This window comes from Notolepis coatsorum, assembly GCF_963971535.1.
Source record: "Notolepis coatsorum genome assembly, contig: SUPER_10_unloc_2, whole genome shotgun sequence".
In the NCBI taxonomy this organism is placed as follows: domain Eukaryota; kingdom Metazoa; phylum Chordata; class Actinopteri; order Aulopiformes; family Paralepididae; genus Notolepis; species Notolepis coatsorum.
Window position 1 is genome coordinate 1,276,785 of NW_028174871.1, and position 13,853 is coordinate 1,290,637.

At 41.9% G+C, this 13,853-nt stretch overlaps 1 protein-coding gene across 1 annotated transcript; it reads left to right on the forward strand.

The window, feature by feature from the left end:
• Nucleotides 1-184: 184 nt before the first annotated feature.
• birc5a (baculoviral IAP repeat containing 5a) lies at nt 185-13,845 on the forward strand. Its single transcript, XM_084338407.1, has 4 exons — nt 185-380; nt 2,811-2,920; nt 12,241-12,358; nt 13,692-13,845. Exons 1-4 carry the CDS (start codon nt 255-257, stop codon nt 13,782-13,784), a joined length of 447 nt encoding a protein of 148 aa, XP_084194533.1. The 5' UTR covers nt 185-254; the 3' UTR covers nt 13,785-13,845.
• The last annotated feature ends 8 nt before the right edge of the window (nt 13,846-13,853 follow it).

Below are 13,853 nucleotides of genomic sequence, written 5' to 3' on the forward strand. Positions count from 1 at the left end.
TGCACAGTTCCGCGCGCGGCGTCGTTTCGTTTCATTCAGACCAATCACCGCGAAGAACTACAGATGTATCCATATTGAGGACTACACTACCCATGAAGAGTAAGCGGAAGTCCGGCTGGCAAAGTCTACCAATCAAAACAGCCGAAGTAGAGACCCACCACATTTTCAAACCGCTTTCCAGTTTCCGCTTTGTGCTGTTGTTGGAAGTTTGTTTTGAGGCGACTTTAAAAACGCTTCTGGTAAAAATAATTAAGATGCATTTGCAGACCGCTGCACGACCGCTGGACGACGAGCGAACCAAAATGTACTTTTATGAGAACAGGTTGAAAACGTTCGTCGGATGGCCTTTCGACGAGGGCTGCCTCTGTACTCCAGACACCGTGAGTTGCTGCTAACGTTACTAGCTAATCATGTTAGCATTGTTTAGCTCCTTTGAGAAGTCAATGCCAATAATGGCTTGCATGCTTTGTAGCCGGTGGCTCATCCTGTCAAGAATCGAACCATCGGGGTTAGTTTTCCCATACTTAACGTAATGTTTTGACTCCATAGTGTCTCATTTGATGAATCGATAGTCTGTTGTTTTGAAGGTCAGGTGGCTGTTGTTTTGATGTGTTTGTTTGTTGACCCATCTCTCAAATGGCAAACTCACCAAGGCCAACGGCTTCTAATCTCTGTTACAGTGGGTGACAATAATGTCACAAGGAAAGATGAAATTACCTACCTGGGTTCCATTTTTTTGAACCTTTGACAACCTAGGATGGCTTAGAGTAGACGACAGAGTACAGCAACTTGCAATGGGCCTGGTCTACAAGATACACTATACGACTAAGGTACCCATGACGTACATGTCAAAATACTTCCCAAAGGTCAGTGAATACCACAACACCAGAGGAAGCTCCACAAATCATGTTAAACCCAGATTCGGCTCAAACAAGGGACTAAACACGTTTCACAATTATGCCACATCAATGTGGAACGCCCTACCCACAGCTGTAAAGGAATGTTGTGAATCCCATTCCCTACCCACATTCAAAACCGCTCTTAAAGAGCACCTACGGGGAGGCTGCAATTCGAAACTGGCCAGGCCACCGTAAATGTCCAAACACCCCCACCCCCTCCTAATAGACAGTCTCCTCCCCACCGCATTATTCTCTCCCCACCGTATATTTCTCTCCCACCCACAGTCCCCTCCCCATCATATGTATATACTCTGTCAGGATCTATGGGTAACAGTACTGTATATTTGAATATCGTATATGTCACAAATGTAACGGTACTAAATAACTATGTCATGTATGTCCCTATGTCATAAATGTCACTATGAATTGAAAATGGGGGACCCTGATGTAAACAAGACAAACGTCTTTCTCTGGTCTGCATCCCCTTAACAATTGTGTGTATTGGGCCGTACTGTATTGTACTTGTACCCATTCTGCAATCTGTTAAATAAAGTTTTCATTCATTCATCCTAGAGACAAATCTTTCCGGTGACAAAATGGCAACCAATGTAATAAAATAAAATAAAAAGTCAAGATTTTTTGTACATCTCCTCTGGTAAATAAGAATACCTTGAAGAGGAGCAGGCATTCAAGGGTACTACGACTATGCTTGCCTTGCACCCCATGGTACCAAAGCACCTCAAAGGCCCTAAAAACAAGGCTACGAGTACGTACAAACATCACAAAACAAACTGGCCAGACTACGACTTGGCCTTTGGCTTACTCCCAGAACCCACCTCACCCCTGCCCACTTTGACAATCTAGGATGTCTTAGAGTAGACGACAGAGTACAGCAACTTGCAATGGGCCTGGTCTACAAGATACACTACACCGATGGCGGCTGGGTGGCGCAGCGGTCTAAGCGCTTGTCACCAACGCAAGAGACACCGGTATCGAATCCGGCTGTCAGCGCTGCCTCCGGCTTGGCCCGCCGTCATACTGGCTCAATTGGCAGAGTCAGCGGGAGGGAAGCCAGTGGGGTGGTATTCTGGTCGTTGTAAAACAGCGACTCCTACAGGTCGGTCAGGGCGCTTGCACAGCAAAGAAGGGATATGGTGAAGGTAGTGTGACCTCCCACGCGTTACACTTCACCAATGAGAGTCCGCGCTGGCAGGTGAAAAGAGGTTGCTGGCTGTCTCCTATGTGACGGAGCAACGACCAGGAAGGGGAGGGTGGAATTGGCATAACGACAAAAATTGGGGTGGGAGAAAAAATCTGAGAAACGGGAAGAGAAAAAGTCGATTAAAAAAAAAAGATACACTACACCGTAAAGATACCATGTACATGTCGAAATACTTCCTAAAGGTCAGTGAATACCACGACCACAACACCAGAGGGAGTTCCACAAATCATGTTAAACCCAGATTCGGCTCAAACAAGGGACTAAATACGTTTCGCAATTATGCCACATCAATGTGGAACGCTCTACCCACAGCCGTAACGGAATGTGAATCCCTACCCTCTTTCAAAACCGCTCTCAAAGAGCACCTATGGGTGGCTGCAATTAGAAACTGGCTCTGGTAAATGTCAAAATCCCCACCCACCCAACCCCTTCCAATGTACAGTTTCTTCCCCTTCGGGTGTATATTTGTTCATGATCTCTTTTTCTTACACAGTACCGTATATTTATGTCTTGTAGTTGTATGTCATAAATGTCTTGATGAATTGAAATTGCAGGACCCTTATGTAAACAAGACGAAAGTCTTTTTTTGGTCTTCGTCCTCTTAGCTGTTGATATTGAGCATTATTGTACTACCCATTCTGCAATCTGTTAATAAAGTTTTCAATCAATCTCTCTTTCTCCCACCCCAGTTGGCCAAAGCTGGCTTCATCCACACTCCTGCAGACAACAGCCCAGACATTGCCACGTGTTTCTTCTGCCTCAAAGAACTAGAAGGCTGGGAGCCGGACGATGACCCTGAGTAAGTTGACCCCGTTCAATAGTCTCACGCATGTGAAAGGAATTTATTTTTAAGACAATCTGTGAAGGATTAAAACGTTTAAATGTCTAGTAAGATGCGTATGGATATTCACATTGATGTGGAACTGCATCATAAAAAAGGTGCGCATATAAAAGGTGCTTATTGTATTGCATGCTGCACTTCCTGCTATTCTTTAATATTAACTTTAATTATTTAAATATTAATCTTATTAAACTATATAATACATTTCAGACTTAAACCTGCTGCCACCACAAATTAGATTACATTTATTGTCAATGTACAAGTACAGAGTATAACTAAATTAAGTTGGCATAGAGTGTGGGCAGTCGGGTGGCGTAGCGGATATTGCGCTAGTCACTAAAGCAAGAGGCTGCTGTCTCGACTCCCGGAGTCAGCATTGCCCTGCGGCTTGGGCCGATCGTCATACTAACTCATTTGGCTGAGTGACGCCCCGGGCACATACAACGCGCACGAATTTCACGCGCGGTTTCCTAGCGGGATCGTGCGCCTGGCCAGACACACCTCCAACGACTATAGCGCGCGGAAGCGCATGGAGGAATGCACATTCAACACTTGAAGAGCATACACGAGGTGGCGCGGCTGCTCCCCGCGCCGCCTCGAATCTAACCAAAGCGGAAAAGATAGCTTGCCGCCCGCGAGGCGCGCGGCCAGTGTGCACAGTAGCGTCCGTTAACATGGGAGCGGAAGTGAAGCGGCAGCCGCCCGTCCGTCCGTGTTCATTTGTGTGCGGCGTGCCCTGGGCGTTAGCGGGAGGGAAGTCGTGGGTGGTAATCTGGTGTTGTGGACAGCGACGCCTTCAGGTCAGGGCGCCTGCTCAGCGAAAGGCAGGAAATGGTGAAGGCAGCGTGACCTCCCACGCATTACACTTCACCAATGAGAGTCCTCGCTGCCAGGTGAAAAGAGAGCCACTGGCTGTCTCCGGATGTGTCGGAGGAAGCATGTGGTAGACTTCAGGGTTCCCTTGTACCGACCAGTAGGGGGAACATGCGCACAACGACCAGGTAGGGGAGGGGGGGAATTGGCATAACGACTAAATTGGGACGGGAGAAAAGCATAGAAAAATCAGCCGGAGAAAAAGAGGGTAAAAAAAGTTGTCAAGAGTGCAAAGTAGCTGGAAAATGCACGGCGTTATATAATAGAAATACGCTATTCATCCCGAGGGAAATTTGGCACTACAGATCGGTCACCGACCGTAAACATTTAGGTAGGCAAAGCAAAAGTAACTAATAAGAATAAAATACGGTCCCGGATATACATTTCATATGTTATGTATTCTACTATGCTAGTAAATATGCTAAGCTAATGTATGTACAGAATTATTATATACAGTGGTACAAGTATGAAAACACTATGCTAATGAACCATACTAGCAGTAGTGGTTTAACTAATAAGAGCAGGTATGGAATATAGTGTTTAAAGTATTATCCATCTATATCATGTGTGTACATATATACATTATATAGATGGATAAATGTACAGTGTTATATTATGGATAGACTATAGATTGAATATAGTGGTATAATGAAGGTAGTAGTTATTACTATTAGTACATTGTAAGACAGAGTTTGTATGTTATACGTTAAGTATAGGCAACAGAGTTCATACCGTATAGGTTGAGTTTAGGCAACGGCGTTTGTATGGTATAGGTTGAGTTTAGGCAACAGAGTTTGTACGCTATAGGTTGAGTTTAAAGGAAAACTCCAACATTTTGGGAAATTAGCTTATTTGCCATCTTTCCTGGAGTTAGACAAGAAGATACATACCCTTTTCTTCTCTGTGCGTGCATTTAGCTTAGGTAACAGCCGTTAGCGTAGCTTAGCTTCATCACTGGAAGTTGGTCAGACTTGTACCCTGACGTTCCCTACAGTGCCCTGGCTACAGTCACAAAATACACTCCAAATACAACTCCAAAACGTTCCTGTAAACATGTTGTGACCTGTGTATTTACCACGTGGAGAAATAAAAAATAATTGAATTCGACAATTACGTTTTCTAAGCAAATATACTTGGAACTATTTTTCCCCGAACCACTCCTCTCTGGGCGCAGTGATTTCAGTGCTACTTTCTAACGTGACGCCGTGTTTGTTTACATTCTCATTTCATTCCAGGGTGTCCGCGGATCCTTAAAAAGTCTTAAAAAGTCTTAAATTCGTTTATCAATAATTAAGGCCTTAGTTTGTCTTAAAATGTCTTAAATCCATTTTCAGAGGTCTTAAAAATGCCATAGACAAAGACATAGATTTAATAATAAATCGCTATCTGACTGAATAGTTTGGTTTGTTTAGACAAAGAAATAAAATAAGTCGGAGCGATTCGAGTGAGCCTATTTTGCAATCGCCTTTCACGCAAAATGAAATGTGGCTCGGCTCTACCCGTAGTGTTTTTAGCTGTGCTATCTGAGAACAGCGCGCATGTGTGTGGTCAAAATGCCGTGAGGCTGCCGTTTTAATGAGCTATGGCTCGAAAATATCAAATATAAGTCATGGTTGAAAAGAGGAGAACATCCTTGAGTAGCCGTCTGCAAAATATGCAGAAAGGACTTGAAGATTTTTACGATGGGGGAGAGTGCACTTTCGAGCCACATGCAAGGTGAGCTAATGGATCATATTATTAACGTGTCTCAGCCTGGCTCGACACTACAAGTGCTCCACACCGGTCTCTGTAAATGTTAGTTTTAAAAATACCACTTCAATAATCGAAATAGTCAAGTAACAGGCAGAATACCCTATTGGAATTACAAACTTGTGTTTACCGGACTCTGTTTTCACCGCAGTGTTTTGAAATACGCAGCATGTAGCAAAGCCTTAACGTTAGGTGAATCAACGTTAGCTAATTTCCTTTCATGTATTTCAAAACACGAAAACTTGTTGTGTATTGAAATTTTATTTTTATAACGGAACATTTACGGAGACTGGCGTGGAACTGGTGTGGAGCAGTTGTAGGTTGGAACGCAGTAACATACTGTATATGTGTATGTCATAAATGTTATGATGAATTGAAAATGGGGGACCCTGATGTAAACAAGACGAAAGTCTTTCTCTGGTCTGCATCCAAAATCAAATCAAATTTATTTATAGGGCCCGACAACACACGTTAATGTCCCCATGGGCCGTACAGATCTTCTTTAAACAAGTCAAGAAGAAAACATAACAATAAGTCAAGAACAGAACAACATAAGGTGCAAACATTTTTAGATGGATGCAAATAAATGAAAGAATGCAAGCACTCCCAGACATACCCCACGCGAAGGTAAGGAAAAACTCACTAAAACCTAACAATAGGGAAAAAAGCTCCACAGGCAGTGTGGAGGAGAGAAACCTTAGAAGGGCCATTCAAGGGGGGATCTCCCTTCTTAGATGTTGGTGATAGTAGTGTTGCAGACGGACAGTTGGTAAGCATGCACTCATGTGTGTAGTGGAACACAGATGAGTGCATGCAATAGCAACTGTACATTTTGAAAAATTAAAGATAAGAGCTAATAGCGATAGCAACTGAACATTTTGAAAGATTAAAGATAGAGCTGATAGCAATCTATTTGAGGCACAGGGGCGGCGCAAAGAGGGTCACGTTCTCCCCGTCTTAGTCAAGGGACATTTAACACTCCGGTCGTTGCTCAGGGACAGCCGGAGACAGGGAGATAGGGGCGGGCCAGAGAGGGTCACGAACTCCCCGACATCATCGCGGGACATCCGGCACTCCGGTCACCACTACGAGACCTCCGGAGACAGGGGGGCACGCAGAGGGGGTCGCAACCTCCCGGCCTTCGTCGCGGGACGTCCAACACTCCGGTCAACACTCCAGGACAGCAAGTCATAGGGAGACAGGGAGACGGGACAGGCGTTAGACAGCTCATGAGATTGTAGTAGGCGGACATAGCAATAGATACAAGTGGTAGGCATATATGTGAATGGAGTAGATATATGAAGTAGGCGTATTATGTGAATAGAAATGGAAGTACTTAACCCAGCAATGAAACCGCATTGACTGTTAATCTGTTAACAGTCTGTTAATACTGTTAATCAGTTGACAGGACCACGGACAGACGGCGGTGAATAACTGATCCAAGGCCTCGGAGGTGCATGTAGAGCAGTCACTACAATCTTGGCCAAGACCCCGAGGCATCCATCACCTTAGTCAGCGCCAGGAGACGGGCACTCAGAGAGAAGGGGGGGGGGAAGAGTTAGAGAGTTCCCATGTTTGTGGTGCTGCAAAGGAGCAGACATGTAGTACCCTGTAGTGCCATGTAGTACCATGTAGTACCCCGTAGTGCCATGTAGTACCCTATAGTACCCTATAGTGCCATGTAGTACCCTGTAGTGTCATGTAGTACCCTGTAGTACCCTGTAGTGCCATGTAGTGCCATGTAGTACCATGTAGTACCCTGTACCCTAACTAAACTACCCTGTAGTAAACTACCCAGTGGTACCATGTAGTACCCTGTACCATAACTAAACTACACAGATTAATCTAAAGGTCAGTCCCCGACCAGGTGAGATCAGGGTAGGTTGAAGGAGAGAGAGAAAAGATGAGTCTTAAGCAGGGATTTAAAAGCTTCGACAGAGCAGGCGCCCCTGATGACGGCAGGTAATTTGTTCCACAGGTAGGGAGCGCGGTAGACAAAGGCTCCCCTTATTATTGTGTGTATTGAGCTGTACTGTATTGTACCCATTCTGAAATCTGTTAAATAAAGTATTCATTCAACCAAACCACAAAAACAAAACAACTGGATGAATGAAAACTTTATTTAACAGATTGCAGAATGTGTACAATACAGTACGGCTCAATACACACAATAATAAGGGGATGCAGACCAGAGAAAGACGTTTGTCTTGTTTACATCAGGGTCCCCCATTTTCAATTCATATAGACATACACAACATAGAATAGATAGAATAGAAATACTTTAATTATCCCGTGGGAAATTTGACACTGCAAATCGCTCAACATTTAAACATTTAGACAGGACTGGTCACGAATTAGAATAATAACACAAATCAATCAAGTTGCCTGGGATAAGAGTAGAGTAAAATAGAATAAAAATGAAATAAAATATACAGAAATAAATACAGTAAAAACATACATGACATCATGACATTTATGGCATAGGGACATACATGACATACAGGTATATACTGTAGTACTGTTACATATGCAAATAATATACAGTACTGTTACCCAGAGATCCTAACAGAAAATATTATATATATATGATGGGGATGAGACTGTACATTAGGGGGGGGGGGGTTGGACATTTACGGTGGCCAGTTTAGAATTGCAGCCTCCCGTAGGTGCTCTTTAAGAGCGGTTTTGAATGTGGGCAGGGGTAAAGTGGGTTTTAGGAGTGAGGTTAAGCAGTAGTCTGACCAGTTTGTTTTGTGATGTTTGTAATCTTGTTTTTAGTGCCTTTGAGGTGCTTTGGTACCATGAGGTGCAGCCAGGCATAGTCGTAGTACCCTTGAATGAGTGTACTGAGAGTACCCATGATTTCTGCCATTTTGTTATCGTGAAATTGGTATTAAATTTAATTCTGAGTGGCATTAAAAAGTCTTAAAAAGCCTTAAATCTGACTGGGCTAAACCTGCAGATACCCTGTCATTCAAAGGATCCGAACCGATTGAAGTTTATGGATACCATGACTTAAAATCCTCTTACCTTGACGATTAAAAGCCTCCCCAATTTAGAAAACAGTATTCCCATGGCTGGTCTTGATATCCTGCACGCTAACGGAGCTAACCAACAAACACAGAACCGGGCGGACACTAAAGCAGATAACTAGGCTAATTTCCGGTCGGGGGGGTTCCAAAATAAAAGAGCGAGGTCTATAGCAGCGGAAATACGTTTATTTTGTACATGATCTAACGTTAACACGAACCTAAACTAACGTTATTTTGTACATGATCTAACGTTAGATCATGTACAAAATAAACGTATTTCTGCTGCTATAGACCTCGCTCTTTTATTTTGGAACTCCCGAGCGGAAGTTACTACCCTCGTTATCTGCTTGCGTGTCCGGTTGCTGGTTAGCTCCGTAAGCGTGCAGCATATCAAGACCAGCCATGGGAATACTGTTTTCTAAATTGGGGAGGCTTTTAATTGTCAAGGTAAGAGGATTTTAAGTCATGGTATCCATAAACTTCAATCGGTTCGGATCCTTTGAATGAAATGAGAATGTAAACAAACACAGTAGCACTGAAATCACTGCGCCCAGAGAGGAGTGGTTCGGGGAAAAATAGTATATTTGCTTAGAAAACGTAATTGTCGAATTCAATTATTTTTTATTTCTCCACGTGGTAAATACACGGGTCACAACATGTTTACAGGAACGTTTGAGTTGTATTCGGAGTGTATTTCGTCAGGGTGTAGGGAACGTCAGGGTACAAGTCTGACCAACTTCCAGTGATGAAGCTAAGCTACGCTAATGGAGCGGCTGTTCCCTGAGCTAAATGCACGCACAGAGAAGAAAAGGGTATGTATCTTCTTGTCTAACTCCAGGAAAGATGGCAAATAAGCTAATTTCCCAAAATGTTGGAGTTTTCCTTTAAGCAACAGCTCATACTGTATAGGTTGAGTTTAGGCAACAGGTCATACTGTATAGGCCAGTGGTTCTCAAACTGTGGTACGCGTACTTGGTGGTACTGCTGGTGGTACTTGAAAACATTTCCAAAAAAGCAAAAAAAAAAAAAAAACTTTTTTTTTTTTTTTTTTTTTTTTTTCTCTTCTCTCTCAGGTCACTGACCTTAGAAGCAGGCCAGGCCAGTGTTTTTGGTTGCGGCGGCGCGATAGTTAGATAACCTAAGTGGGGAACAACCAGGAGATCACTGTGACAGAGAGTAATGCAGTCTAAACAGTCATAAATCTTTAATTCAACTTCATAACCATTTATTTTTTGATTTTTTTGTAATGTCAGATACAAAATGAAGTACTCCCACTTTTCTGAAAAGAGTTGGTGTTAAATCTGACATTACAAAAAATCCATCAAAATCTGTGTTGCTGCTAATCATTGACACATGCCTAGCCTGTAATAATCCCCCCAGAAAAATGTACTTTGCATTTGATATATTGAAAATATTTTACTTTTGTGTTTTTTTTAACAATAATTTGTGATGCCATCACACAAACTGGCATTTAAAGGGTAAACATTCAAAAATGTATTGAATGTGTTTTCTTTTCTTTTTTACAATAATTTGTGATGCCCATCAAAAACACTGGCATTTAAAGGGTAAAAATTCAAAAATTCCTGCACCAGAACGCAGGAAATTAAGTTTTTGTAACAAAATAATTGTGTGTGTGTGTGAGAGAGAATGACGGACAATTGCTTGCTGTGTGAGAGAGAGAGAGAGAGAGAGAGAGATAGAGAGAGAATTAAGTACATTTGCTGAAATACAGTTCTTAATTTTCTCACTTGCTATGTGAGAATGTTAGTTATTATGTTCTCAATGCCCCTTGCATTGTACGAGTTGTGTGGAAGCGTTTGCTAGTTCTAGTGCTATCCCTTTGTACATTGTGGCTGTGTCTGACAAAAGTTAACAATAAATAATGGTATTAGGAATACATTTGCCTCCTGCGTGAACTGTGCATAGCTGAATAGACTGTATTTTAACGCCGGTCATATGGTGGTACTTGGAGAGCCAGCTATGTTCTCAGGTGGTACTTGGTGTAAAAAGTTTGAGAACCACTGGTATAGGCTGAGTAAGTTTAGGCAACAGAGTTCATACTCACTGTATAGTGGAATTTAGGCAACAGAGCTCATACTGTATAGGTTGAGTTTAGGCATCTGTGGGATGCACTGCTTTAGAGGGACTCAGGGAGAAAAACAGCAAGGTAGTAGTGTAGTGTGTAAATGTAGAGGGTTGAGGGAAATACACATTCAACTCACCCACAGCTGCACCAACCATTGCTTTAATCACTTTCATACATTATACTTCCTGCCAACCTGTTAACATCCTCATAAAGGGCACACCATGACATTATTTTTCTGATATTAAGAAGAAGAAAAGACATTTAGCCTCAAAATAGACCATAACTGGGAACAAATGTAATTGCTCGACTAAAAAGTCATACAAAAGGTCACCCACACTGCATTGGGTCATAATTCCCAAGTACAGAAAGGCAATGAGTATCGTCTGGTTGTGAGTATTGCTTGTCCTGCTGTCTTTCAGTATTGTTTGTCAGTATTGTATCTTACTGTCTTTCAGTATTATCTGTCCTGTCTTTCAGTATTGTTTGTCAGTATTGTCTCTTTACTGTCTTTCAGTATTGTCTGTCCTACTGTCTTTCAGTATTGTCTGTCCTACTGTATTTCAGTATTGTCCTTCAGTATTGTCTGTCCTACTGTATTTCAGTATTGTCCTTCAGTATTGTCTGTCCTGTCTTTCAGTATTATCTGTCCTACTGTCTTTCAGTTGTCTGTCCTGCTGTCTTTCAGTATTGTCTCTTTACTGTCTTTCAGTATTATCTGTCCTACTGTCTTTCAGCATTGTCCTTCAGTATTGTCTCTTTACTGTCTTTCAGTATTATCTGTCCTACTGTCTTTCAGTATTGTCTGTCCTACTGTCTTTCAGTTGTCTGTCCTACTGTCTTTCAGTATTGTCTCTTTACTGTCTTTCAGTATTATCTGTCCTACTGTCTTTCATTATTGTCTGTCCTACTGTCTTTCAGTATTATTTGTCCTACTGTCTTTCAGTTGTCTGTCCTACTGTCTTTCAGTATTGTCTCTTTACTGTCTTTCAGTATTATCTGTCCTACTGTCTTTCAGTTGTCTGTCCTACTGTCTTTCAGTATTGTCTCTTTACTGTCTTTCAGTATTATCTGTCCTACTGTCTTTCAGTTGTCTGTCCTACTGTCTTTCAGTATTGTCTCTTTACTGTCTTTCAGTATTATCTGTCCTACTGTCTTTCATTATTGTCTGTCCTACTGTCTTTCAGTATTGTCTGTCCTACTGTCTTTCATTATTGTCTGTCCTACTGTCTTTCATTATTGTCTGTCCTACTGTCTTTCAGTATTGTCTGTCCTACTGTCTTTCATTATTGTCTGTCCTGTCTTTCAGTATTGTCCTTCAGTATTGTCTGTCCTACTATTGTCTTTCAGTATTGTCTGTCCTACTGTCTTTCAGTATCGTCTGTCCTATTGTCTTTCAGTATTGTCTCTTAATGTCTTTCAGTATCGTCTGTCCTGTCTTTCAGTATTGTCTCTTAATGTCTTTCAGTATCGTCTGTCCTACTGTCTTTCGGTATTGTCTCTTATTGTCCTTCATTATTGTCTGTCCTGCTGTCTTTCAGGAAGGAGCACAAATCTCATTCCTCAAGCTGCCACTTTATTGCTCTGAAGAAGAAAGTGGAAGAAATTACTGTTGAGGAATTCCTTAAACTGGAGAAAGAGAGACAGAAGTTCATCATCGTAAGTTTCATCACAGGACAGAAGACGCCTCTTTGAGATCATAGGGCTGGGCAGGCAGTGTATCTAAAATCTACACATGCCAACATTATAAATGATAAAGACCTAATTATTTCGTACATGTTGGTATGTTTGTTAAATGTATTGGTAATGTAAAATTCAACGGAATGTACAACAACCAATTAAACTGAATCTACAACAACCAATTCGACTGAATCTACAACAACCAATTCAACTGAATGTACAACAACCAATTCAACTGAATGTACAACAACCAATTTCACTGAATGTACAACAACTAATTTAACAGAATGTACAACAACCAATTCAACTGATGACAGAATTTTTTTTTTGAAAGCTGCGAGAATGACTTTCTGGCCACTAGAGGGCAACACTGAGCCATTGTAAACACAGCAACCTGTCTCTTCAAAGTGAAAGCCTCATCTTATTTAGCGAAAGTGATCATTGTAAATATATCACTTATAAACATACCGGTAACAATGCCTTGCTGGTCCAATCTTGCAACTAAGAGATTCGCTGACAAAAACAAACGCTTTCATGCAGACGGGTGTCTAGATTTAAACTACAATATATTCTCTTGGTCATTTCCTGGTTGTTAAACAAGGTGAAAATGGCCAATAGAGAACATTAAATACTTAATCTATAAACATAATACTGTTCAGACAGCACAATACTGTTGTACAGTAATTAAGAGATTCACTAGGGGGGGGGGGGGGTTAAATGCATAGGTTTATAGAATAGATGGAGCTAAAGCATGGGCCAGGTTTAGTCAACAAGGTAAATAAATGATGGTAATAACAACAGGCTGGAATAACAACAGCAGGGCTGACTGAGTGGGACACCATGACTCAAGAAGACCTTCTGATAACAGGTCCTAAGAAGTTTATAAAATGTGAAAAATACCGTCCAAAAAAATAAAGATATATTTATCACTACAATAATAATAATGTATTTCCGGTCATAACACCCAGCTCTGTGAGGTCATATAACTTCAATTCATATAGTCAATCACGGTGGTAAAGTAACTTATTAAACTGCCTTAAAGGAACACGCCAACATTTTGGGAAATTAAAGCTTACTGTCTTCTCCAGAGAGATGGATACCTGCAGATGATGTGCAGCCAGATGGCTTTCTACTGAACGCACACAGAGAGGAAACTGTTGTATCTTCTTGTCTCTCTCTGGAGAAGACTGTAAGCTAATTTCCCAAAATGTTGGGCCTGTTCCTTTTGTTTTTTAAAGTGCCTATAGCTGCCAGTGAGCACAAGAGACACTGACGGCATCTCTGCCTCATTGTCAACATCTCTTTCCCACAGAACAAGGCCAGTAACGAGGTCATCAACAAGTATGAGGAGGCAGCCAAGAGGAGACGAGCCGAGATCGTCAAGACTGCCGTCGATGAAGAGTGACAAGCGAGGCACAGATGAATGAAACATGAGTGTGGGGGGGGGGGGTCATGTCATTGTGGAAATTGTTTT